Source organism: Hemibagrus wyckioides, linkage group LG25 (genome assembly GCF_019097595.1).
Source record: "Hemibagrus wyckioides isolate EC202008001 linkage group LG25, SWU_Hwy_1.0, whole genome shotgun sequence".
In the NCBI taxonomy this organism is placed as follows: Eukaryota; Metazoa; Chordata; class Actinopteri; order Siluriformes; family Bagridae; genus Hemibagrus; species Hemibagrus wyckioides.
Window position 1 is genome coordinate 13,904,664 of NC_080734.1, and position 27,806 is coordinate 13,932,469.

At 40.5% G+C, this 27,806-nt stretch overlaps 1 protein-coding gene across 4 annotated transcripts in view; it reads right to left on the reverse strand.

The window, feature by feature from the left end:
- The window catches only part of ppp1r13bb (protein phosphatase 1, regulatory subunit 13Bb), a 38,487-nt gene extending 12,736 nt beyond the window's left edge, over positions 1–25,751 (reverse strand). For 2 of the 4 annotated variants that reach the window (XM_058378930.1, XM_058378929.1), the window contains exons 1-5: positions 25,382–25,751; positions 24,776–24,936; positions 11,343–11,490; positions 8,920–9,039; positions 7,851–7,921 (exon numbers count right to left, since the gene is read on the reverse strand). In XM_058378930.1, the coding sequence (XP_058234913.1) occupies positions 7,851–7,921; positions 8,920–9,039; positions 11,343–11,490; positions 24,776–24,784 (348 nt within the window). In that variant the 5' untranslated portion in view covers positions 24,785–24,936; positions 25,382–25,751. Of the gene's footprint in view, positions 1–824; positions 1,062–7,850; positions 7,922–8,919; positions 9,040–11,342; positions 11,491–24,775; positions 24,937–25,381 lie in introns of those variants that run through there. The other 2 variants (XM_058378931.1, XM_058378932.1) reach the window with 2 other exon arrangements.
- Between the last annotated feature and the right edge of the window lie 2,055 nt (positions 25,752–27,806).

Consider the following 27,806-nt stretch of genomic DNA (forward strand, 5'->3'; position numbering starts at 1 on the left):
TTACTAGAAACCAAATTTAACATCCAATATGTAAGGCCTCTCTCCCTGCTATTTTTTTTTGTTGTTACTGATTCTCTCTGCTTTCTTTCCATTCCTCCAGCCCTGACTTTGAAGTAAATCTTAACTAAATTTCTAATAAAAACTTAAAACAGGACATGAATCTCAAACATAACCTGTGTTACCACAACCTTGGAAATTTTTTTTGCATTGCTTATATTTTTAATTCTACAGTTACACTTTTTCCGGTAGTGAACGCAATTACTGAAAGGGCTCAGGAACAAAAATGAGAGAAAAACAGAAGTGAAAAGTTCCTATTTAAAACTTCCCGACACTTTAGGGACATTACACCTACTAACGGAAATATGCGGCACGATAAGGAGCGACTGCACATAAAGCCTACACGAGTGTATTAATCCATCAGCATATAACTCCCACACAAGCGTCAGCAGTGCAGCATTGCTGGGTCACCTACAGCCAGTGGCCAGATCTATTCCCAGCAAAAAAAAAAAAAAATCTGATCTATTCAATTAATTCATCTATATTAATAAGAAATAAATGGGCTGCGTATATTAAAGACTGTAGAATATTTGTGTGCATAAATATTCTCTATAACAGGCTACTGATGACACCTAACACGTGACGTCATATTATTACTATTAAAAAAACCCATGACAACACCTAAGTGCATTAATTTGAAGCTTTGTTACAAGTTCAAGTTGGATGGGATGGATAAACATTTTAAGTATGCACATACTCACTGATTCACAAGTCATTAAATCAGTAGAACGTTCTTATCTACTTATGTAATGTTAAAATATCGTTACCTGGAGAGAGTTCCCCCATGTAATTTTGCAAGAGCACACTTTTATTCTACCGCATTGTCCCGACTCTGTAAATTCCTGCACCGTCTCCACGTGTTTAAATTCCATCATATAATCCCCTCTCAAGTCTCTCCAGAAGCGCGTTAAACCCTGCAGGCTGAGGAGCGCGTGCACACACTGGCGCGCGCCAGCTTTCCGGTGATTACATCTGAAATCGCTGAGCAACGAACAGCGTCGTACTACATACCATGCTGTTTAATACGGTATTACGCAGAGTCTTGCTTTTGGGCTCTCCCGCTCCGCTTTCCAGAAGGAAACGTTACCAACACCACACATCACCGACTAACTAGCTGACAAAACAGTGAGGGGGAGAAAAAAAAATAGTAAGCGGATTTAGCCTGGGGGCGCGAGAACAAACCGGGTTCGCGTCAAACCAAAAGTCATTTTAAATCAGTGTGACGGATTGTGAACTTTTTAATTCATGGCATCAGCGTGCACGGTGTGTGTAGATGTGTTTGACCAGCGCGGATCTCACGCGCGAACGACTGATCCGTATGAAAGGAAACGTGGAAGCGCGCGTGCACGTCTGTTTACCGCACGTGCTGTTTACCTTATATTCAGTCGCTATTTGACTTTAAGGTGCAACATTCGAGTTTTATTCTTTCTTACTTGTATAAACAGCCTGCAAATTATGTTATCAACAACAACAACAATAATAACAATAATAATAATAATACATAGTTTAAGCCATGTGTCCAAGGCAAATATATTATGTGGCTGGACGGGAGAAAACATTCTGAAAACCAACTTCCGGTCCGGATGTGTTGGATGGGCCTCCCTTTGGGGACAGTGGGTGGACGGATTGGTCTCATTGAATGTTTAACCCACACACTTAACTGTTAAATAATACTGGAGCTACATACAGATTCTCACCGACTTGGAAAAGCAAAAAATAAATCAATACAAATAGTAGGGAAAACTGAAAAGTGCAGGACAGGGTGTACACCATGACCAGGGTTGGGAATCTGTCCACTAATATATATGTAACACTATATATATATATATATATATATATATATGAGCAATTGAGGGTTAAGGGCCTTGCTCAGGGGCCAGCAGTGGCAGCTTGGGGGACCTGGAATACAAACTCACAACCTTTTAATCAGTAATCCAACACCTTAACCACTAAGCTACGACACTGATCGTGTTATATTGTGATAAAAAACAGTAGACATTTCAAAATATCTTTTACATACAGTTTCTACTATAAAAATTATTTTACCTTTATCATCTCACAATTAACATTCTGGCAATTATCATTTTAAAAGAAGGCCTAAAACATCCAAATTGTAACTCAAGTTAAAGAGAAGGCTGTATCTGATATGTACTCCACTCCTCCGTATTAAATCTAAATGTCCAGCTGGCATAGATCCCAGACGATGAATTACTCGCTAAAACCATATAATTGTAGTTTTAATTACTGCTGAACACTTGAGTTGCTGACAAGGTATATCTAGCTGTGTATAGTAGTCTATTTTGAGTCCACTGCTTCAGCATGTCTGCAGTCAGAGCAGGAGGTAGAAAATCAGCACACTTCTGCTTAAACTGGACCATCTATTAAATTGTATGCACTGTGAAAGATATGAAATACTTAAAAATCAAAAAACAAAAAACGTTATCAAACAAAAATGCAGAAACTGAGAAGCAGTACAGCCTTACCCTGAGAATTAGCCAGTGCCATTGGTCATATATCTCTGGCACAAACTTTAATTACATTTGTTAAAAAAACACACACAAAAAAGAGAAAGAGAGACCAGATAAGGGCATGTAGATGTGGTCTAGTGCAGAACAGCACAGTTTAGTTGAGTTCATGATCAATAATGACACAGTCTGCACTCTGTGTAGTCATGAGCAGCGTGGCAAGCCTCCAAATTTCATTACCACAGAAATGACTTGACGCAAGTGGTGTGTGAAGTGATTCACGGCTTAAAGGCCAACAATGTTAGCTCGTATTTGCACACACAGCACTCTATGAGTCTCAGCATCACACAGGGGCTGAAACACACATCTTTAGGAAATATCTATAAAGGTGTAAGAGAAGGGCTGTAATTATCTGCATTAGCTAACCTTTTCTCTCAAGTATACAGCCTGGGTTTGATAGTTATATCATGAGGACGATGCTGGAAAAAAAAATCATCTGTAGATTATTTAGATTTTTCTTCCTCTGACTTGACCTGTCACGTCCTCTTGCTCTCATCCTCCAACTCTGACCAGATGCTGTTGTACAAATGATGCTGTCCATCTCCGGAGAACAGAAAAGTGTCTTACAATAGCAGCTTTTAGTACAGAAGTGAAAGCCGTGACCCAACAGTTTGACTGCTGACATTAATTTAGAGAAAACATTATTACCACGTGCAAAAACACTGAATAGAGTTTCTGCTCAAACAAGGTGCACATCATTTGGCTTCTTAATGAAAACACAACCTTGAGAGGCTTCCTAGAATTTAAGTTTTCTTTCTTTTCTTTGAAGGAGTCAAAAGGTTGAGAATCTCCAATTTCTCCTTGGCAACATCTGTAGACAGTGATGCCTCAATGATGTGAGGCTCTTTCAATACATGACAAAAGAATCAGGTTAGTGTACTGGCCCTGTTAAAAGCAGCTCCTGCCATCTCCTCAGCCCAAGGCCATGTTCTCTAGAGGATGTGATGCTGGAGCATGCATTCATCAAGAGAACCTGCAATCCCAGTGCAGCTGCAGGGTGGAGAGTCTTCGGTGGGTTTACTTACTGCAGCAAGCCATGTGTATGCTTTTTTGCAGAGGCAGATACAAGCTTCAAGTATGCAGAATGGAAAAGGATCAACTCCAGTCTTCTGACAACACCGATGTAGTAAAAATGACTTAATACAAGAGCTATTTCCTGGAAGACCACAAATTGTTGGTTAGAACCTTTTAAAATGTACTACAGTTGCATCTTGCTTCGACCGATTCTGTTAGATTAAATATAAAAAGATAGGTATAGCATGAGAAATTATTCAAGAAATGCCAACAAGGCCATTTAACTAAAGTCCTGACTGAGCAAGGGGCTGCTGACGAGTTCACTAAATCTGCTGGAGTCTAAAAAAATCTATACAACACACCATTTTTATGCATACCTAAACTGTAAGCAAACCAAACCTAAGTATAAATAACATGGAGCATATGTTAAATATGTCTGTGAATCCAGGTGTTTTAAGTGTAGGCCACATGATATGTCTAATGTTGTGCCAAGTGTTATGTAAATGTCAGCGTTTCTTAAAAAGAGTGAAAACAATATGACAACATCACGAAAGCACCGACAGACAACCTTTATTCATTTTGCTCTATGTGTAACTGTATAAATTATGCGCACCAAGATCACTCATGGCATGGAAAAAACACCATCATCCTCTTTCCACATGGTTCAGCATAAAGCAATAGCCTTGCCTGTTTTTTTGGGGCCGAGATCCGTGCTTGGCCGACAAGGCACAAATAATAGCAGGGCAGTAAAGAAGGATAACCAAACCACATCCAAAATCAAACCTAACAAATCTCGGATCCTGGAGGCATATTTCTCGAAATCGAACGTCTACAGTGCTAACAGAAACAAGCATAAAGCAACAACACAGCCTCTAGTTGTTATAATTACCTGCAATGATTGTATGCTCTGCTTCTTAACCGGTACGGTGAGAGAGATTCGAGTTAGATCATATGAAAAATGAAGCAAAGACTAGAATATACACTCCCTGCAGGGCAGAGCCACCCACACATACAGGAAAAAAGCTTCAACTCTGGTAAAGTTATGCTGCCCACACAGTCCAGAGTTCCACAGCTCCAGTTCTGCTGCTCATGGATAATACATTTAACAAGACCATATCAACAAACTACAACCCAAATACAACGCCACAAGTGTGTGGAAAAACAAAAACATCGACTAAACCCTTAAATTAATTAATCAGCAGGACCACATTGATTTTAGGATAGCAGAGTGAAATGAATAATTATCAGCAAGAGCCAAATAAGCCTTACCTCAGCCCTGCTTGTCTCTTCGAAACACAAGTCTGCTCGGCTGAGTGTGAAAGGATGTGCAGATGGATAGAGATGGCGAAGAGTGACGGGGAAGGAAAAAGAGAGAAATGGAAGGGAGGGGCTGACTTATTACAAATAATCCCACTCAGAGAGAACTGGCACATACACTTTCACTTCAATGCCACACAAACTGCCCTGCTGGCAAGACCCATGGCAGAAAGAGAGAGGGGAAGAAAGTGAGAGAGCATAAGAGTGAGAGAATGAAAGGAAGTAGGAGAAGAGAGACCACCCACTACAGGGACCAGCTGAGCATGTGTCCAGGGATTACCCTCCCTGGACATTGTACAAGTGGAAGAGAGACAGAGAGTGATTATTTGTGTGTGTGTGTGTGTGTGTGTGTGTATACACACATCATCATCATCTCAGTAATGTCACGTCTACATACAAGGGGATAAAAGCCCAGATTTAGCAAAGCCAGAGGGGCATACCAAGGGCACTGATCCTCTTAAGACCTCTTATGTCATAAAACTGTTGTAATCCCAAAAATATATAAAGGAGCAACTGAATAATAAACCCAGAATAGATTGCCTGTCTGCCTTGAGGTCAACCTGTAGAGAAACCTGCACACAAACACAAAGACACACAACATAGAATTACAGTTAAGCTGTTTTTGTCAGCTGAGGGTACTACTTAAGCTCTGCACTGGGAGGTATTATTTTAAGTAGGAGGATGTTGTAGGGTTGATGTTTACCATGTTCATACAAAAAGAGAGGCATGATTCAATTAAAAAAACCCTCCCAAACAACCCTGAAAGACAGACCACAGGTCGCCTCTGTGGGTGAAACGAATCCTACACACAGGCTGTGCTGAAAACACCCACAAAGCACAAACAGCAAAAAAGTCTACAGAACAGAGATTACTTTTGAAAAGCACTGCAAATCGTACTGATTTCAGATTTGTCCTGTTAGAGTGTTGTAATATGTGATGTTTTGTTTGAGCTGCAATGGTCATTTTGTGAAATGGACAAATCAAGAAAAATGCTGACACTATGAGAAAAAAATATCTTCTTTCAGTAATGTCCTTAAATTAACCAGGGACATCCCTAAGCCAATCAAGATTTTAATTTATAAAACTTAATAACTACAATATCACTAATGTTATTCACCTTTCTTCTCTGATGCCAGCAATGGAAAAAGACACTTAATTTACAGTTGACTTGCTTGTCACAAACTTGCTGCTCTGATGTTCTATTTTTTCCTCTCAAGGCCTCTTATTTCAGCTTTCTACTGCAGAGAAATAATACTTTTCGATATCATTATAAACACTGAAAGCCTATTCAGTCGAGTATTAACCTACCCTTCAAAGCGTAAAAATTTTAATAATGCTCACACTGAGCCGAGCAAATAGTTAATAACTATATAATGGAATGAGCATTAGGTTTTACAAATTTGGGAAGGAGAAATGCGCCCACACACACATCATTCTGTATTAATGCCGGTCAGCTTCTCACAGAATGTGCAACAGTGTTATCACTCTATTCCTGATATCATGACTTCACCTTGCTGGAACAGTAAACTGACCTGACTGTTGTCAGTAGGTCCTCTGTGCCTGTCATTCACAGGATATGCTATGTACTAATCACCACCATGGTGGGGCTCTGTACCCTCCTGACATCAGCAAGCGCATCTTTTCTAATAAGTTCCCTGGCTAACCACCTCAAGCAAATTAAATGAAGTGTGTCCTCTGCAGTCTGTCACTTCTTCCCCCAAGACATGGAGATACCAGAGATGCAGAGGGAGAGAAAGAGAAACAAAGAGGAAAGTAGAAGGAATAACCTCAGCCTCAACTATATGTTATATAAATGTCTGAGCAATACGGAGGCCATTATTTCCTTGTCAGCATCCTTTCACATCCCTTAAGGTAAAATTAGTTCCACTTCCTAGAGCATAGCATTTTCTCTGCCAGAATCTGGGCCAGATGGCTACAAAGAGAGTGAAAGTGAGTGATGCTGAAGGAAGCTCTTATAATCAAGTGGCTTGCAAGAACAAAAAAGCACAAACAGCAAAGCTTCCATGAAAGAAGGCAAATATGGAACATGCCTGTAAGTGCAGTATTTGATTTGCAGCTCCGAGTGAAAACTGTTAGCTTCTCATAAGATAAATGGTAAACTGCACAGGCATTCGCAAAATACTTGAACTAAAACATGTAAGCGCACAAGCTGGTGCACAAGTTTAGCCAATTTGATCAGGAAAGACTGGCATTCAAAAAACCAAAGCAGTATGGAGACTTAACTCACTCCTAATTGTGATACAGCAGAGGTCATGTCCAGAACAATCCAAAATGATAATAACCAAGCCTTGTTTCACAGTTTAAAGCCCAAAGTTTGTTGGGTTAGTTGCTGATTCTAGATTAGCATCTTCATAATAAAACTGTGCAAGCTAGCTAGCTAAGTGGACTTCTGATACAGAAGTAAATAATCAAGTAAAGCAGACAGACTTGTGTCTATATCTTGTTCCAAGCATGTATATAATGCTAAACAAATAAACATTAATGGAAAGAAAACAGCTATTTCTAATGCTTTACTATTCATTATTTATTAGATGCCTCTAACAATGGCCATCACCCAACCAAGACAAAACATAGAGGCGGTGCAGCGGTGGTGACAAAATCGCCAAGAGGGACATGTAATGTTAGCTAGACACATGACCTAGACATTAATCATGTGAAGTTTATAGACTTGCTCTCAGACAGGAGAGTCTATTAATGCTATGTTGTGTAGATAATTGGATGTGTTATGTCAGGTGGCTTTACCAGCAGAACAATAATGAGGAAAACCGTGCAATCTATGAACCAGCACATGGAGTAAAATAAAATTGAACAGATCTGCTACATTGTGATTTAGGACACATGATTAAACCTAGAGGTCATGACAAGTGATGATGAAATATTTCAACATTCACTGACACTCATATTACAAAAACATACCCCATTTTCATTGTGCTTATCAGAGCTACTTCCAGTCCTTCGGTTTGCCTGCTCCTGAGACTGCTGACTCCCTGTCATTAGGAAAAGAAAAAGAGAAACATGCACATTTAGAGCATTACAACATTTTAATCTTTGCATAACATGACCAGGCAATGCACATAGATTATTATGCTTTAATCTGTGTAGTCCTGCTGCTGCTATTAAAGGCAGCCACTCAAACACAGCAATCTGAAACGTGGACCTAAATACAAGACGAAAGAACAGAAGGAAAGAGAGACAGTGCTGCGAGCTGGGTCAGTGGACAGATGGCGTGGGGAGACAAAATGTGAGATTGCCTCGGCTGTGCTCAGGCAGACAGGATTGAGGCCTTCTAAAAGATGAGAGTGTGATGGTTTAACACCCACAATATTACAGCTCACTGCATATAAATTTGCAAAATACAGTTCATTATGGTCCACACACACACAAGCAGCATGTAAGAGCAAGAGCGTGTAAGCGCGTGAGAAAGAACTGTAGGGCAAGTAATACCGTGCCAGGTTTTAATGTTTGTATTTGGTTAGAGTGCCAGCATTATACCCTAGTATTACTTAGCTGTAGATTAAACATTAAAATGTAATTTAACCCTGAAAGTTTATAACAGTTCACACAATGTGTAGGTGATATGATTAGAGATCTCTGCTCCAATTTCCAGACTGTACATGTGGCTCATATTCTGAATGTGTGTGTGAACCTGAAAAGACACTAGAAGCTGGACACTTAATCCAAATGTACAGCAAGCTGCTTAATTATATAACCACCACTTAACCAGCAGTCCCTTGACTAAAGACCCGGACTGCACTGTACCAGTCTGATCCATCTGGATTAAAGTGAAAGCAATCCTTATGAGTGAAACTTAATACATGGCCACCTTCTTTTTTGATCAGAGGGCATTATGGAGGAGTGTGAATAGTATGAAATAAAGATCAATTTGTGAATAAAAGTTGGTGGTGGCATCTGTGGGGTAGATGATAAGGTAAGCACAGATTAGATGCTTCACAGTGCATCACTAAAGCTTTTCACAAAGGCTCACCTGGTTCACTGCTCTCTGTGGGAGAGTCTTCGTGGCGCAAGAAGAACTTCACTTCCTGTTTCCTGGGGCCCCACTTCTGCAGGTGCTCGTACATCATGTGGTCGAAGGGAATTGCTCGTTCTGCAAGGAAGGAAGATCACATAGTCCAGCACATTAGAAGATGAAGAAGAAGAAAAAAGCGTCGCTAGGATCCCGAGAGATCAACAAGGAACAGATGTAAGGTTTGAAGACAACAAACTGTTGAGAGTGAGTACAAAGCTCAGAGTTCATCTCCATTACATCAAAGGCAGACATTCTTCTCTGACCCTTGGACCTATGGGTCTACTAAGGGGCCCTGAGAAAGAAATTAAGAAGGAAGAGTGCCACACCTCACCCTGGAGAGGGAGGAAAAGAAACACACACACACACACAGAGATAGAGAGTCACATGTATCAAAGAGTCAAATGTGGCTTCCTGCCAGAGGAATGCAGTACGGCGGGAAACAGGGAGATGCAGAGGAAAAAGGAGGCTAGTCAAAACAAAACAGCTTCTAGGAGCAGGTAGAGAGACAAAATTGGGACCATGTTAACAGTTCTTTATATATTCAGCTTGATGCAGCTTCATCTTTCTCATTTGTACCAACTAATCTGTAGTCTTTCATTATCTGTACTTATTTAGGCTAGATTATACTAAGAATAGGAACCTGTTTGGAGTTTAAATTGATTAATAAATGAATAAATAAACGAATTCAGGTGTTGTTTTTCAGCGGTTGGGCTCGGCCCCTTAGTTCCAGTGAAAGGAACACTTAATGCTTCAGTATACCAAGACATATTGGACAATTTCATGCTCCCAGCTTTGTGGTAACAGTTTGGGGATGACCCCTTCCTGTTCCAACATGACTGCGCACCAGTGCACAAAGCTCCACACAAAGGTCCATAAAGATGGATTTGGTGTGGAGGAACTTGACTGGCCTGCAGAGAGTCCTGACCTCAACCTGATACAACACCTTTGGGATGAATTAGAGTGGAGACTCTGAGCCAGGGCTTCTAGTCCAACATTAGTGCCTGACCTCACAAAGATTCCCATAAACACATTCCTAAACCTTGTGGAAAGCCTTCCCAGAAGAGTTGAAGCTGTTTTAGCTGCAAAAGGTGGGCTAACTCCATTCATGTGCACGTGAAGGCAGACATCCCAAAACTTGTGGCAATGTAATTGTAAGTCCAAGAACAATATGGCAGTATTCACTAGAATGTAAATGATCATGTTTTGACTCCTATAGTGTACAATCACTGTACTGTTTGTCCTGATTTCTCTCTTCCCCTCCACAGCAGCAGAAATGCCTCGCCTCAGATTCAACCTGTGTGACAAGGCATAATAATAATCAAGCCTTAAACCTAGCTCAGAAAGGGTTTAACCAAAACAGAGAAAATAGAGACTTCATGCACCTTGTATGGAGACTGGGTCAACACTATGCCAGAAAAACATGATTTTCTATCAGAAGCACACCTGGAGAGGTTTTTACTTCCAACACTGATATGCTGTCAGCACGGGACAAGGTTACAGTAACCGTGTCTTCCTGAAGACTTGGACTGTGCTCTGTGTTTTTGATCCCACACCTGCATACTATCCACTGCTTTGAACTTTACGTGGTTTAGATGTAGGATCAGTGGCAGAGCGGATGAACAGAGTCACAGAAACAGGCTATTCATCTCCTTAACCCATACAATGGGCTATTTTGTGCATGGACACAGCACAGCCTGTTGAGGAATATAAGTGGAATGACGGAGGAGAATTGCTCAGTGTTATTATACAGAGAAGAATTGATGGACTGAAATGGAACTGGAAACGGCTATAAAGGTGACAAGTTATTTGCAAAACGAAATGGTTTAAAACTGCTACTGAGAAAAAGGATAACTGTGACATTAAATAAGACCAATGACATGTTATGAGCAATCAACACCACTTATTCTTCAGTAATGGAATCAGAGACAGCAGGCTGTCTTCTGGTGCCTCAGTGATGCTGTAGTGATGGACATTTTGTAAGGCATGAAATGACATTTTGTTGAACAGGGCAGTGACCATACCAGAATACCTGTAGTATTTTATTTGAAAATAGCAAAATGACCATGGAAACGTTTTGGGGCATTTTATCCATAGTGAAAAATGCAAGCTATTATTAACGACAAGAAGCAAAATAAAAACTGAAGGACGGGAGAATAATGGAATTTGTCTGGAGAGTTTCTATTCACTGCTCGCTCACACACTGTGATCGGGAATATGACAACACTACAGCACATAAAAGGTTCACAGTTCCTTGTGAAGTTCAGCACATTTTATTCAGTGACAGATCTTTTGGTAGAATCTGAAAAACAACACTAGAGGGCTGTACTCTTACTCTGATTGTCAGACTAGAACATAAACACTAGCGAAGATCTGGTGCTTACCGTTGCCACGCCACACTTCAGCCAGATGGCAGCCGCTCTCGCCTGGCTCCTTACAGAACTCGACCACATCGCGACAAGTTGTCTCTGGAGTGATGGGCACCTCCGTCAGAGCCTGCTCACCATCGCTCAAATACACAGTCAGAATCATCTAAAAGAGAGAGCGTGAGAAAGATAGAGAGAGTTAAAATACAATATTAAAGCATGCTAGTTTGCATAAGCAGGATAAGAAAGTGCGGGGTGAATGTTCTCCTATATTAACCTTGTTAAATTTAGACAAAATGTATTTAAGCTGGCTCATTTGCATAAAACCTGCACAGACAAGCCCTTATATTAAGATGGCTTCTTGGTTATGGAATCTAAAATTAAAGACTTCAATATTCATCCAGATAAAACACAATCTCAGTGTTGCTGCATATTAGTCACAGGTTCTGTTTTATTGTTAGCAGATAGAGACCAAAAAATCTCTGAAAGGAAAAACACTCTGAAAGCTCATTAACAGTAAAGCACCTCATCTGAGCAAGAACAGTCTCTATAACTGTTTTAAACTGAACAAACTTCTCTGCCAAGCTGCCTGTGTATTATGTATCCATCCTACCTGTCAATTATGTTGCACATGCAAACAAAGAGCTGTTATCTTCTTGAATGGTTATGAAATAACATGACATTAGCGAGACAAAAATACTTACAGGCCTGTCGGTGTTTTGTAGGTTAGAAACAGTGTTTATACGCAACCATGCAGTTTTCAAGTAAAGCACATGTTTAGGCCACGTCTCTCAGAACTTCACCACACTGATTTCAGCAGATTTAACTCTAGTCCTTCCTTTACAGTACCCTGTCCCTGCTGAGCAGAGCATTTTCCCTGCTCTGACACACCTACATTTAAATAATCAGTTTCTTAACACAGCTAATTAACATTCTAAGATGAACTGGGTGTGTGTGTAGGACAGAACCAAGACCAGGACTGGACACTGTGTTCTAAGGCAGAAACATGCTGACTTAGGAGGATCAGTCGATGTGTAGGGGTGACTGGCCGGTGGTTAGTGGAGTTCTGAAAGGCATTTCCAAATTCCACGTGTCAACCCCTCTGCCATCCAAACATCTAAGGTCCAGGCTCCACTACTGCTGACGGTGGGTTAGTGCAACCAGAGTTATCACTGCTGACTGTCATTGCTTCACTTGTCTGTGTCAGTCAGTGACAAAAATGCTGTTTATTCCCATAGCACAACAAGCATGCCTAAAGTAGCGGGTAGGCTGTAAGAACACAGCTTGAGACAAACAGACCCCGGGGAGGTCCAGGCTGTTAACAGTACTGTCCTAAATACCAAATGAACCACAAGAAACACATTCTTAACCACCAGAATAACAATATATAATTAACCACAATAATCTAATTAATATACACTAGGCCAGACGTTAACAAAGCATTTACAGACTCACCTGAGACGATGAAAAAGCCTGAGACGGGAGAGAAAAATTGTAGGCCTGAGACAAAACCATTCTGTTCTGAACCCAAGTCTGGCTTGACAAGATCTTACCCTAGAGTAATGATTGAACAATGACCAATTGATTCTATTCAGAATAAATGGAAAGGGCCCAACACTGCACTCTCTGCCTGCTAACAGAATAGCAATGCTGTTTTATATGACTGGCAAAGCTCCAAGCCCATGAAGGTGACCATTTTACCTCCAGCTAAACACACAAAGACTGTGTAGAAGGACACTGCGTCTGAGACCTCGGGGGATACATACCACTCCCCGCTGCACACAGCCAAAAACGCCACTTTCTAGGCGAGGAATCACAGGTGTGTGTGGGTAGACAAAGAGCGCTTTCAGTTTAAATACAGCAGAACAATAAGCAGGTTTTATTCACAACAAACAAGAATGTGCAGCGAAGCAAATGCCAAAACATAGTACAGATGTTTTACAAGACTGAAAACATACGCATGGGGCATGCAGCCTGGGTGTGTGTGTGTGTGTGTGTGTGTAGCAGTGAAAGTGCACCTTGAGGACAGGCAATGCAGTGAGCTTTACTAATTGGCTAAAATCCAGATAATCTGTATAAATCCCCTCAGGAGATTTGCACAGGGGTGCTAACAAACATATACGAGAACGCTAGAAGGCAAAACATAACCAGAATATAATATATGATTTAGATCATACTCTAAAAAATAATTAATATCTATTCAATTTTTTGCTGTAATGTCCACATACAGGGTGGTGGACAGGAAGCCAAAATGCAGAGGGGGAAAAAACACAGAGAAAAACCATGTCCACCCTCAAAAATCTAGAGGTTTTATCCAAAAGGATTTCAAGGATTTGATCAGTGTAGCTGAATAACCTAGTCAAGAGCCCAGATCTGAATCCAGCTAAATCTGTGACCTGAAGTGAGCTCTGTACAGATGTGTGAACAGAAGTGACCTGAAGTGAGCTCTGTACAGATAACCTTGACAATCTGATGGCTCTAGAATGTTTTTGCGAGAAAGATTCTTGCCAAAAACTTGGAGAGAGGTAATGAAATCAAAAGATTTTCCCCGTTTTCATTATTTTTTTTATACGTTGTAATTTCACGTTGAGCGTGGAAAAAATTCTGTCATGATTTATCTTGGTTTTCCTTTTATTTTTTGTCCATCCCAAAGCCTTGCCATTTTAACAAGGGTGTGTAGACTTTTAATATCCACTGTAGGTTTAAAAAATATCAACAAAAATGTGGACAAGGACTCAGGAATAACACTCAACATAGAGAGCCGTCAGGTAAATGAGAGCTCGTAAGTAAAAATTCACGTTGTGGAACAAACACTTTCATAAACAAACTAACCATTTTATAACCTTTTATAAACAAAATGTCCTGTCCATCATTTAATACCATATTGATACAAAACTATTATTAAAACTCAAAGTGTTTGTTGTTAAAATGGCATTAAAATGTCATTTGTCCATCAATACTTTTTGCTTATTTATATTTGTAGCTAACTTGTTGTTTATTGCTTAAAACAAGTGTTACAATGAATTAATGTCTTGAGTTTTTCCTTAAAGAATATTTAGATATTTGGGCCAAAATCAGACAGAATATTTGAGAATACTTATTTCACACTGTTTTTTCCAATCCCAGGGGTTCTCAGTACTCTCACAACACCAGACCCACATCAGTGAGGGCTTAACGTATATATTTTTTTACAATAATATAACTGATTACTGTAAACTGTGCTCCTCAAGACTGGAGGTAAGAACCCACAGTCTAAACAAGGTGTCTATTGAAGCAGATCATATCCCTATAGTTCTGTACTCCAATATATCTGGTTCCAAATAGCATATTTTCTGTGCAAAGGACAAAATAAATGCAGTGTCAAAAAATGTGTGTTGCCTTTTTTTGGCAGTAGTGGAAGAGGGGAAAAAAAATCAGAGCGTGCATAATTTGGATGTCCGACTGGTTGAGAAACGTTGGCACTCTTCCTCCTTTGATGCGATTAATCAGAACAATGGGTGTGATAGAGTATGAGTGTCAGCGAAGATACAGAAAATACACAGTCTACAACATCCTCACCCTTAACATTAATACAACAGCCACCATTAACCATTAGACATCGTAACAACCACCAGTTCTATTAATATCAGCAAAACAAAGATTATTTCATAATGTGAAAGAGCTTGTAACCTATAAAGATTTTCACTGATTTGGAAAGTATGCAAAATTACTGAGTGTTTAAAGCACATTCAAATCACATTTGGAACAGCATTCATTTTAATAATAAAAATTATAATAATATCCATTAATACTAATGCTATAACAGTGTCACTGCTAAAGTATTAACGTAAGCATGCTCTATCAGAATGAATGCATTTCTCTGTAAAAACTAATATGATTCGTATAACATATCTATATCAATATAGGACTTGTGTATCAGATAGAAACAATTACCCAATGAAAAGGTGTAGAGTTCTAAAAGAAGCATATTATCAATCTGCCAGCTTTAATGGCTTTCTGAGAGCTGTTTTTTATCTTACAAAACAGTCTAACATACACTAAGCATTAGCAAAGCACTTTTCATTAACACCATGTAAACACTGAGATAATCACAAACACAGAGTTGAAATCATCCACACTCTCTTGTGGGCCTGCTGATAAACCAGAACATGTGACACATTGAGCTGACATCAGCTGAAGTCTTTAATCATGCTCTGTAACGATTAAAGCCCTTAACACGACCTCTATTAACCCCACATCGCTGTAAGAGCATAGCCTCTCCTACCCTGTAGACCAAACAAGAGCATCACCTTTCTCCACCTGGCTGTAGTCCGTGTTCTTCTGCCCTTTCTCTTCAGGTGTCGGACGTGCTCCTTCCCACAGCTCTTATCCTTAGACAGGCTGACTAGACCACGAAGGACAATAGTTACAAACCTCTTCATCCCGCAGGTGTCTACCAGTCAGCACAACAGCACAAACACTACTACATACACAACCCCTCTTTCCTTTGCTCTCTGCATCACATCACATGCACTCTCAGAGAAGTAAGCAAAGACACAGCCTTGCAGTCTCCCTGCAGAGAGAAGCCTTTAAGAGTCATGCACACTATGGACCGCTGAGAGACTGAGAGAGAGAGAGAGAGAGAGAGAGAGAGAGAGAGAGAACATCCAAGTGAGACTGAGGAGGGAGCAGTACTCATTAAGATTGAAAAGTCTCATCCAGAAGAAGACAATGCCAAAACTAAAAAAAAAAAAAGAGAGGGACGTTCACAAATGTATGCAAATGTCTTGCTTCCCTAGACAATGCAAACTTATCACACTAATGGGTTAAGAGATTGCAGTGTGTATGAGCGCTCAAGCATCCTTTAAGCTATACAATACCACTGTACAGTGATCAATACTCATCATCAGTATACTGTAGTCCCTGAAATATCTCTCATCTATTAAGGCTGCACACATATAAAATACCTTTCCCATCCACTACAGTGAGAAAATCCTTGGTAATGTTATCCGTTAAGGTGCACTTGTATATCAACATTGCAAGTAATGCCTGCTGAGGTCATTCCTTGAACGTCACCAAGCGTGACAATAATTACATTTGGTATCATGTGATTAAATGAGATCCAAATAAACGTTTTGTACGGTCATGCATACAATCAGCATGGGGAGTGCATACATGGAAAAGCACCTAATACTCCACTGAAGAATTGGAGCTGGTGATTCTTGGCATGAATTCTTCTAAGTACCTGGATACATCAGTTGAAAACTTGGTTGCATGTGGCAGGAGGCTCACACAATACAACTCAGAAATGGTTAAAAATACAGAACAAGAACAACAAGAAGAAGGAGAAGACGACAACGAGAAAAAGGCCTCTGGACTTGAAAACCTTGTCTGAACTGAAGAGGGACATCTCCAAGCCCCAACCAAAAAGAGTGGTAGCGCAAGTGATTAAGACTCACAGTTGGGCCCTTGAGCAAGGCCCCGACACCCCCTGCTCTAGGGGCACTGCATCCATACTGACCCTGCGTTCTGACCCTAACCTTCCAAGGATGGGATATGCGATTGTGCAGTAATTTATATGACAAATAAAGACTTAATTTAAAGCAGCTTGTATGGAGAAGTGCACCGAGAGCCTTCTACAAGTTTCTCCAAACTGCTTAGACATTATGCAGCATACAAAATAAACACTAATAACACTTTGCATAGGTTACTCTTTTAAATATATACATTTTGGCACGTTCTTTTACAGGGCAACAATTCTGGGCACTGTAAGTATTATTAATCCTCATGCAGATGGAAAAAAAGAGGGCATGGGTGCACATGCATCACAAAAAACACAGACAACTGAAAATACTGAACTTCAGAAAAAAACACTAATTGAATAAACACTAATTGAATAGCCCAGAAAGCACAGACATTTTTGATGCAGGATTTCTGAATAACGTGCAGGTCTTTACTGAGATATCAGACAGAAATCATGAAGCCAAGGTTTTCAAAGACTTATCCAAGACAGATGGGTATTAATTACAAATGCTAAATTAGATTCAGCATCAAAAGGATGCTTCTTGCAAGAGCAGTGATCTGCATGTTACACAATCTGTCTGATGAGCACAGCACCAAGAGGACACAGATGAGGTAGCTCTAACGCTGCCCAAATCTGTGTGAGAGAACATTTCATGCCGCTTTAGATCCACTGTGCACTTGAATGTTCATGATTGAGACAAACAGGCCATCCAGGGTTTCCTACACACCTGACACACTTAGGACTTGTCTGATGGACCAAACAATTTCATACACACTTGTCTTACCAAAAGGGTGGGTCATAAGTCAAAAATATCTCATGATTCTTCTACAATATACAAAATTAAAATATCTAGCTTTGCATACAAACAGTGAGTAAGAGAATTTTTGGATGATGTTTAAAGTCTCAAAGTCCAGCAGGGGCTTAACTCCACAAAACATTTTCATATACATCGCTTGCCCAAAGCATTTTCCTCTTGGCTTGGAGATCGGCTTCCTGAAGACAAGTGTAAATGATTCACAGCAGTTAGGACTATGGTGCCAATAACTGGCCATACTAATGCTCTGAACTGGCAACGAGTTCCTTCTATGTCCTGGCAAGTGTTATACCACACACAGTCACTGCTAGACTGTCTAACTACAGACAAATATCCTGTGTTAAAACCTTTTTTATGTTTAAAAACCACTGTTCTATTCATCTGATCTTGATTTGAAATTAGTTTACAGGATGCCACAAAAAACGGTGAACCAACAAAACGAAAAATGAAACTCTTTATCAGAAGGAATCTCAAATGAAATGTGCTGGAAATAACCTTGAAAGATAAATTATAAAATCTGCTAAATCTGAAAGAAATCCTCTAAAAAGTACAAGGTTGATGCATAAGCATTTCCTTTCTTTTCTTATTAAAGATTTTTACAGGAGCCAGCATTCATGGTTTGAGGAGCTCCTTAAATCAAGGTCGGCAATTCGGATGGATGCATTAAGGAGAGTGAATGAAAGTGTAATGAGGTCTTTGAAGGAAGGTGAGGACAACAAGAACTCAAAGTAATTGTTAAGACCAACAGTGGCATTTTAGAGCCGCGAGCAAAGCAGAGCAGGATGATGTTACTCAGCTCGTGTTGCAGAATCTTGTTTGAATGCAAATGTTTGATTTGTGGTACGAAATGGAGATAAAAGCCTGGTACAATACTGTCTAACTTTCACAGCCATTTCCCACCAGAGTTTCTAGTTTTGTAAATACATCACCAAAAGGCCAAACAGTATGAGAGATGGCAAAATCTCTCTGCCTGAGATGAAGAGGACAGTTTGGGACACTTTTTAATGGATGTAACATTCAGAACTCTGCACATTTAAAGCAAAGACTGCAAAAAGTCAACATATTCCACATTAAATAGTTGCAAAGGATCAGGAAGATGCTGAGCATGTCTGCTGCAAAGTCCCCCAACAACAGCGTGTTAGCCAGCACACTCAGTCCCCAACTCTCTATTGGCTGGCTGAATCCCACGCGAACAGAAAGAGGAAAGCACTCCAGCTGACTGACTGTGTGACACTGATGCTGCTGGGCACAAGTCACAGCAAAGCATAGTGTCATGAACAGTTACTATTCTGACAGCCTGGTCAGGCGTCCCTAACTTCTCACTGACTGTTACATGCATTTTTACAAACCACTGTGGTCAAGAAGAAGGGATCATCAAAATGGCATGGCTAGGGCATTCACACATCAAGGTTGAAAGCACACAATGGTACAGAATGTCACTGTACACTGAAACATTACGATGTCCTTTCACTGAAACTGAGAGGTCTACACCTGTTCCAGCAGGACAATGCCCCTGTGCACAATGCAAGCTCCATGAACACATGAAACCATGGTTTGCCAATGATACTGTGGAAACACTTGAGTGTCCTGCACAGAGGCCAGAGCACAACACCACTGAACAACTTTGAGATGAACTGGAACACCGACTGCACCCCAGACTTCCTCACCACAACAATAGGACCTTATCTCACTAATGCTTTTGTGGATAAATGGATAAATCCACACACCAAAATCTAGTGGAAAGCCTTCCCAGAAGACAGAAGGTTATACCAAAGGGGGAATAAATCTGAAATGGGATGTTCAACAAACATATACGTTACATTGCCAAAAGTTTTGGGACATCTGCCTTTACATGCACATGAATGCAATATGGAGTTAGCCTGCCCTTTGCAGCTATAACAGCTTCAACTCTTCTGGGAAGGCTTTCCACAAGGTTTAGGAGTGTGTTTGTGGGATTTTTTGAGCATTTCACTAGAAGCACATTTGTGAGATCAGTCACTGATGTTGGACAAGAAGTCCTGGAGCCCAACCCCTGAATTCAATGATTTGGAGGGGTGTCCCAAAACATTTGGCAATATAAGTGCATGTCCACAAATCACTGGCTATATAGTGTATATATGGCATGTAGCAAAAACCCTTGGCAGTAGTGAAAACAAAACAAAAAAACAATGACAAAAACCTATCATAAGATGCTTTGATACAAAACATTTCTAATTTAATTGGTTAACTTTCTACAAAGATCACAGATAGATAAGGAGACAGTTTAACAAACATGGCTATAAACCAGGCAATCTGGCTAAAGAGATTTTAATAGCTAGCTTGCTAATGTGTATAAATTTATTTAAATTTGATTTATTACACAATAATAAATTGAACATTACATAGGTTAAACAAATAGTACAAAAGAGAGACACATTTCACAAATCTACAGTTATCAAGAGTTAGAAAATTTCTCCACACAAGGTCATCACACCACATCTAATAATTATCATTTTTGTGAAGCATCCAGTGATTAAACTATGAGTCAATAAAATATTCCATAGCTTATAAATACTGGACAGGAGAATCAATATTAATTATACCAGACACATCATGCATGACATGCAGCTATACCATCAATACACTGCACTCTTGGGTAAACATTCGCATGCACATGTGAAGAGCCACAGATCACTACTCCGGAAGAGCTTAGTGTTACATTTCCATATTGTGACAAGCCACAATTTGTATTATGTAATGTGTGGCGATGTATTCAAGGTTCTTACCACTTGCAACCTAATGCATTTCAAACTGTGCCCCAAATTTACCTCTTGGCTAGACATTGTCCATTCAAGCAGGGAATTTATATTCCTCCCCTCGCTCCATGACCTCCGAGAAAGGTTTAGCATAGTGTTTAACACACATACTAATAAAAGCAATCTCACAACAATATAAGGAAGGCACAACGTAAAACAAATGAACTGTTTCGTACACCCATGACACATCTACATAACACACACATGTCCTCGAAAAGGAAATATAGCACTATCTGAGACAATACATACGCTGATAATACACTGCTGTGGTGCAGAAACAGACCACCCAGGCTCCCTGCAAAACAAACCACTCCCCTCCACACACTCGTATGATCAAAACAAGCTCCACAGTCATGTCATAAACCTTTTCCACAGACACACCCTCACCTCATGAAATGTGGTTCCATCCCAACATGCCTTCAGGAATGAGAAGCAAAAAAAGCTCTGCTGCTGATGAGGTGTGTGTATGAACATGCTGAGAGAGATACTTTTAATTGTTAGCGCTGGGGCTGATTTATCTGATGTACTCAATTTTCTCTTGGTGCTTATTAACCTGCATGGCAGATCTGTGGGGGAAACTCATCACTTATTGGCAAATTTGGCCGGCCATCGGTCAGTTCCTTGTTAAAGCAAGGCTCAGCAGATTCTCAGTGTAAAAGCTCGGAAATGCCAGCAAATCATTACAACAGGAGACATTCTAAAGAAATTTTCCAAATCCGATTTCTTCACTATCACTGTGATAAGAAGCAAAGAACAAGCAGTCATGCAAGCAACGCAGTTCTTCCACATACACTATATTGCCAAAAGTTTTGGGACGTCTGCCCTCACATGCACATGAATGTAATATGGAGTCGGCCCGTCCTTTGCAGCTATGATAGCTTCAACTCTTCTGGAAAGGCTTTCCACAAGTGTGTTTCGGGAATTTTTGACCATTCCACTAGAAGCACATTTGTGAGGTCAGGCACTGATGTTGGACGAGAAGGCCTGGCTCAGAGTCTATGCTTCACAAACCTCAGTGTGAGAACCACTACACTAGAGCACCTGCAGGAGGTCTTTTATAAATGAAGGTGAACTGCAATCTCCCCTTTTGCAAACACAAATAGGAAGAGAAAGCCTCATCCAGAAATTGGTCCAAAACAGAAAAATATAGTGGCATTACTGTAGGTAGTCAGTTATAGTAAATGAGGTATCAGATATGTCAAAGATGCAGCACTGTACCATTTTTTTTTTTAATCAGCCGAACTTCCCATTATTTTCATGTTCAACAAAAGGATTCCTATTTTTGTCTCCAGGTTTAAATGCGTGTGTGGAAATGCCACCTTTATTTTTGCACATTCCCCACTTTTTCTGGACAAATAACTAATAGGCAGAACATACGGGATGTAGGTATTTCCCATCATGCACCTCTGCATACCCAGAACGAGACAGCAATCTAGGTCATGCTGCATGTGACAGAGCTACTATGAAGTTTTTTTTTCTGAACGGTGCCGTGTGGGGTAATCTGACATTAGGTTATTTTTATTTTCATCAGTTATAAAAAAATAAAATAAAAATACAATACTAATTTATTTAACAAGCTACGGTTAGCTTATAAATATTAACATCAACACATTTACCCCACAGGAAACACCATATTCATGCAAAACCTATGTTTATCCCCCTTGCACATTGACTTGACAAACACTAATACTGTGATGATGCACTGCCCATATTGCAAAGTCAATATCATTCTGATTTATCTTTAACAATGATGAAGTAAGGCTGTGGACAGAGCTCTGGGTTTATGCATCCTATCAGGCAGATCATCCATTTTCCCAGCTGCAGATGGAAACACAATGTCCAGAACTGACCCCATGTTGAACTCGGACACACCCCAACTCAACTGGAGCAGGACTGGATCTTGTTTAGATTAAACCTCACAGGTGCAGTGAAGAGAGCTTACTTCCTATAATGCATTCAAGCGACTGTTTATCAACGATCATCCGGTCAGTAAACTACAGCAATACAAGTTTTAGCATAGCCTTTAAAACAACACAAATATAGGTGAACTACATTCAACTACTCGAGGTCCAAGCAAGTGGCACAATCTAGGCTACATAACAGTTTGGGCTCCAGACACTGAAACACTGCCCTAAATATAGAACTAATAATAGAGCTTTACACCACGGCGCCGCTGAATTCTCACATCGGATTAAATCAAAAGGTTTTGATTAATTTTCTATAACAGCAGCTCTGACATTACTGTCAACTGTAATTCAAATCACAGCTTTATATTAGTGCACTCAATCTAATATGCAATCATTTATATAATTAAATACACAGGGAATTATATGGCTCACATCATTTAAGACTCAAAATAATCTGATTTTGAATAGAAACCCTATTATTTAAAAATGAATTATTTAAAATCTATATATATAGTTCGCTCTGGTGAAGCTTTCAGTAAAGGTGTTTTTATGAATGATGACTTCAGTAAGTGACAGCACTTTTAGCTAAAGCTATTCCATTTTTTTTTTTCCACAAGTGGGAAAGTCTCTGCGAAAGAGGAAGATTTGAGCGAGTTTGACAAGGGCCAAATTGTGATGGCTAGACGACTGGATCAGAGCATCTCCAAAACTGCAGACCTTGTGGGGTGTTCCCGGTCTGCAGTGGTCAGTATCTATCAAAAGTGGTCCAAGGAAGGAACAGTGGTGAACCGGGGACAGGTTTCTAAGCATTAGGTTTCTAAGCCTTAGCATGTTTCTAAGAATATGTAGAAGAACACAAAGTGCTCAAACAATCGTTACAAAAAACAGGTATTTTTTCCAAGTACCCTGCCATGCCTGCTCAAAACATGCTTGCGAGTGTGCAAAGCAATTACTTTCTAGGAATTCGAGTCTTCATTCTTCTAAAAGCCTAAAAACAGCCCAGAGGTACTGCTGGTGCATGGCTGTATCAGGCCTTTATCCTCCCAATTAGGCTGGCAGGAGATAACACACAGATTTGAATGGTGCCTGAACATCAAGCCATAAACATTAGACTAGATAAAGACACACATACTAGGCAGGTCCTGAGGGTAAACCACCTCCTTCATCCAGACAGCCTGAGCAAGAGATAAGAATGTGTCTAAGATCAAGACTAAAGCTACAAAGATGATTTCTTTGAGAGTTTTGGGTAACTATTCACTATGGTTAATGTTTAATGGTAGCACATTGATTAAACCATGATTCATAGTGCAGTTTCCCAGCCTGATTCTGCCACCATAAGATCATGATATCAAACAGTTCTTATGCAATCAGTATATATAACCGCAGCCTACATCAAAAGACGTACCGAAAAAGAGAACGGAAAGTCGGTAATATCACTACAGCTGGGCTTGAATTAATGTTTTTTACATAGATGTGTACTCGCTTCATGGCTTTCCAAACAAAAACAGCTCTAGCCTCAGTAGACAATGTCTGCCTCTTTAACTGCTGACTTGGGACTGATGAAATCATCTATCCATTAAGACTAACCAAAAACACTCCACTCATGTCACTGCCATAAAACTAATTACTGCCATTAGTGCTTGTGGAGAAAGAGGGGTTGCTTTCTTTATCTTCTTGAGGGTCAAAGCAAGTCCATTTCCCTAGGAGCTTAAAATCACAACTGTATTCTGGCCTCCTTTTCAGATTAAAATGTTCTCAGTGACAAAATTTTCTGCTTTGGATGCATGCAGGAGAGCCCTCAACTGACAACCATCTTCTCAGAAAAGACATTCAAAAAGAAAAGACATTAGACATGACATTATGAGCACTGACAGGTTAGAAACAGAAACAACGAGCAAGCGTAAGGATTTGAGCGAGTTTGACAACGGGCCAAATTGTAATGGCTAGACGACTGGATCAGGGCATCTCCAAAACTGCAGCTCTTGTAGGTGGTTCCCGGTCTGCAGTGGTCAGTATCTATCAAAAGTGCTCCAAGGAAGGAACAGTGGTGAACCGGTGACAGGGTCATGGGCGGCCAAGGCTCGATGATGCACGAGGCTGGCCCGTGTGGTCTGATCCAACAGACGAGCTACTGTTGCTAAAACTGCTGAAGAAGTTAATGCTGGTTCTGATAAAAACGCATCAGAATACACAGTACATGATGGGTCAGGGCTATTTTGGCAGCAACACAATATTAGGCAGATAGTCATAATGTTATGCCTGATATATAACCCCTAAAATATTCAAGAAGGTGAATGTTTTATATTCTTCGAGTCAGTGGATCATTTTTTCCATGACTGTGCTTCACAATAGGCAGGTGATTAAGACAAGTGGCTCTGAAGAACTCTATTTATAGGAGGATCAGGGTGGGACAATCAAGAGAACATACTTACAGGCATCATTTTGTTCAGATGTCAGAGCAACATCAGGCCTCGGCTTGCGTCCTAATAACGTTGGGGTTTGTTTTCATATGTCCCCTAGAAACCTTTCTGACATGGACACTTGTTCTCACAGAAGAGGTACACAAGCGGCCATAGCACTGCTCACCAGTGTCCTGAAAATCAATAAAAAGCACATAACTACATCTTTAACTAATTTATACAGCAAAAAAGAACGGTCCTGTTGTGCAGGCTGAAATTATAAACAGTTAACTGAGCAGTCACAGCTAGTCAAGCTAATCTATCCTAACCTCATTACAGTCATTTAAATGAGTGCTCGTGTTTGCTAACGGGTTAGCAAACACGGCTAGCTCTTACTTGTCCCTCTAGTTATTTTAACTAGATAAGGTCGTCTCTCGAATTAAACCCCAAGACATTAAGGCAAAACCATTTAAAGCAACGTTAGGTCACACATTAAAAAACTACACTGATTATATTAGGGTTAATGAGACCACGGAGCTGAGTTAGCTAAAGCTACGTAGCAACTGTCCTAGCTAGAAAGCTGACAAGTAATATGAACTAAAACGACCAAATAAGACAAAAGTTTGCTGCTCTACTTACAAGTCAGGCGAAGACACGGAATAATCCGTTTAAACACCAAAAACCCTTGTGGTGAAGGAGGAAGGCGAGCTATGGAGTGCGCCTGGCAGCACAGCAGGGTTTTCCAGACGGAGAGCAGCAGCACGCTAGCAGCCAACTAGCAAGGGCTTTGCCAGCAAACATGCAGAGTTTCACTAAAAAAATAAAAGAAAATAAAAAAAACACGCTGTCTTTGGTCTACTATAAAAGATATCTTCGGAATAAAAACACCAGAAATGAGTTATTTCCAGAGGAAGTGTGTAGGAGCCGCAGAGTTAATTACAGAACATTGGTTTGTTAGTGTAGTAAATGATGTCAGGGCACGTCTGTGAGGAACGCCAGGAATGTGGAGCGGCCAGGGAGCAGGTCGCATTACAGCACACACACATACACATACACATACATATACACACACACATACACATACATATACACACATACATACATACGCATACACACACACACATACACATACATACATACATACGCATATACATACACACACACACACACACACACACACACACACATACATACATATACACGCATACATACATACGCATACACACACACACATACATACATACATACATACATACATACACATACATACGCATATACACACACACACACACACACACACACACACACACACACACATACATACATATACACACATACATACATACGCATACACACACACACACACACACACACACACACACACATACATACATATACACACATACATACATACGCATACACACACACACATACATACATACATACATACACACACACACATACACATATACATACATACATACATACACACACACACACTATATTGCCAAAAGTATTCGCTCACCTGCCTTGACTCACATATGAACTTAAGTGACATCCCATTCCTAATCCATAGGGTTCAATATGACGTCGGTCCACCCTTTGCAGCTGTAACAGCTTCAACTCTTCTGGGAAGGCTGTCCACAAGGTTTAGGAGTGTGTTTATGGGAATTTTTCACCATTCTTCCAGAAGCGCATTTGTGAGGTCACACACTGATGTTGGACGAGAAGGCCTGGCTCTCAGTCTCCGCTCTAATTCATCCCAAAGGTGTTCTATCGGGTTGAGGTCAGGACTCTGTGCAGGCCAGTCAAGTTCATCCACACCAGACTCTGTCATCCATGTCTTTATGGACCTTGCTTTGTGCACTGGTGCACAGTCATGTTGGAAGAGGAAGGGGCCAGCTCCAAACTGTTCCCACAAAGTTGGGAGCATGGAATTGTCCAAAATGTCTTGGTATGCTGAAGCATTCAGAGTTCCTTTCACTGGAACTAAGGGGCCAAGCCCAGCTCCTGAAAAACAACCCCACACCATAATCCCCCCCTCCACCAAACTTTACACTTGGCACAATGCAGTCAGACAAGTACCGTTCTCCTGGCAACCGCCAAACCCAGACTCGTCCATCAGATTGCCAGATGGAGAAGCGCGATTCGTCACTCCAGAGAACGCGTCTCCACTGCTCTAGAGTCCAGTGGCGGCATGCTTTACACCACTGCATCCGACGCTTTGCATTGCACTTGGTGATGTATGGCTTGGATGCAGCTGCTCGGCCATGGAAACCCATTCCATGAAGCTCTCTGCGCACTGTTCTTGAGCTAATCTGAAGGCCACATGAAGTTTGGAGGTCTGTAGCGATTGACTCTGCAGAAAGTTGGCGACCTCTTCGCACTATGCGCCTCAGCATCCGCTGACCCTGCTCCGTCAGTTTACGTGGTCTACCACTTCGTGGCTGAGTTGCTGTCGTTCCCAAACACTTCCACGTTCTTATAATACAGCTGACAGTTGACTGTGGAATATTTAGGAGCGAGGAAATTTCACGACTGGATTTGTTGCACAGGTGGCATCCTATCACAGTTCCACGCTGGAATTCACTGAGCTCCTGAGAGCGACACATTCTTTCACAAATGTTTGTAAAAACAGTCTGCATGCCTAGGTGCTTGATTTTATACACCTGTGGCCATGGAAGTGATTGGAATACCTGATTCTGATTATTTGGATGGGTGAGCGAATACTTTTGGCAATATAGTGTATATATACATACATACATACATATATACACTCAGACACACATTAACACACGCACACATACACACACAGTTGTGTTCTGTTTATGTCAACAAAATATAGAATACATAAATGCAACCATATGAACATTCAACTAAATTTCTGAACACAAAAATTGACTTTTGGTGCATCTACTACCCCCAATTCATACATAGTGTAGTCAAGTCAAGAAGCTTTTATGGTCATTTCAATCATAGACAACGGCCAGGCATAACATTATGACTTATGCTTAATATCGTGGTGGTCCCACCTGGACCTGACCCGTCATGCACTGTGTATTCT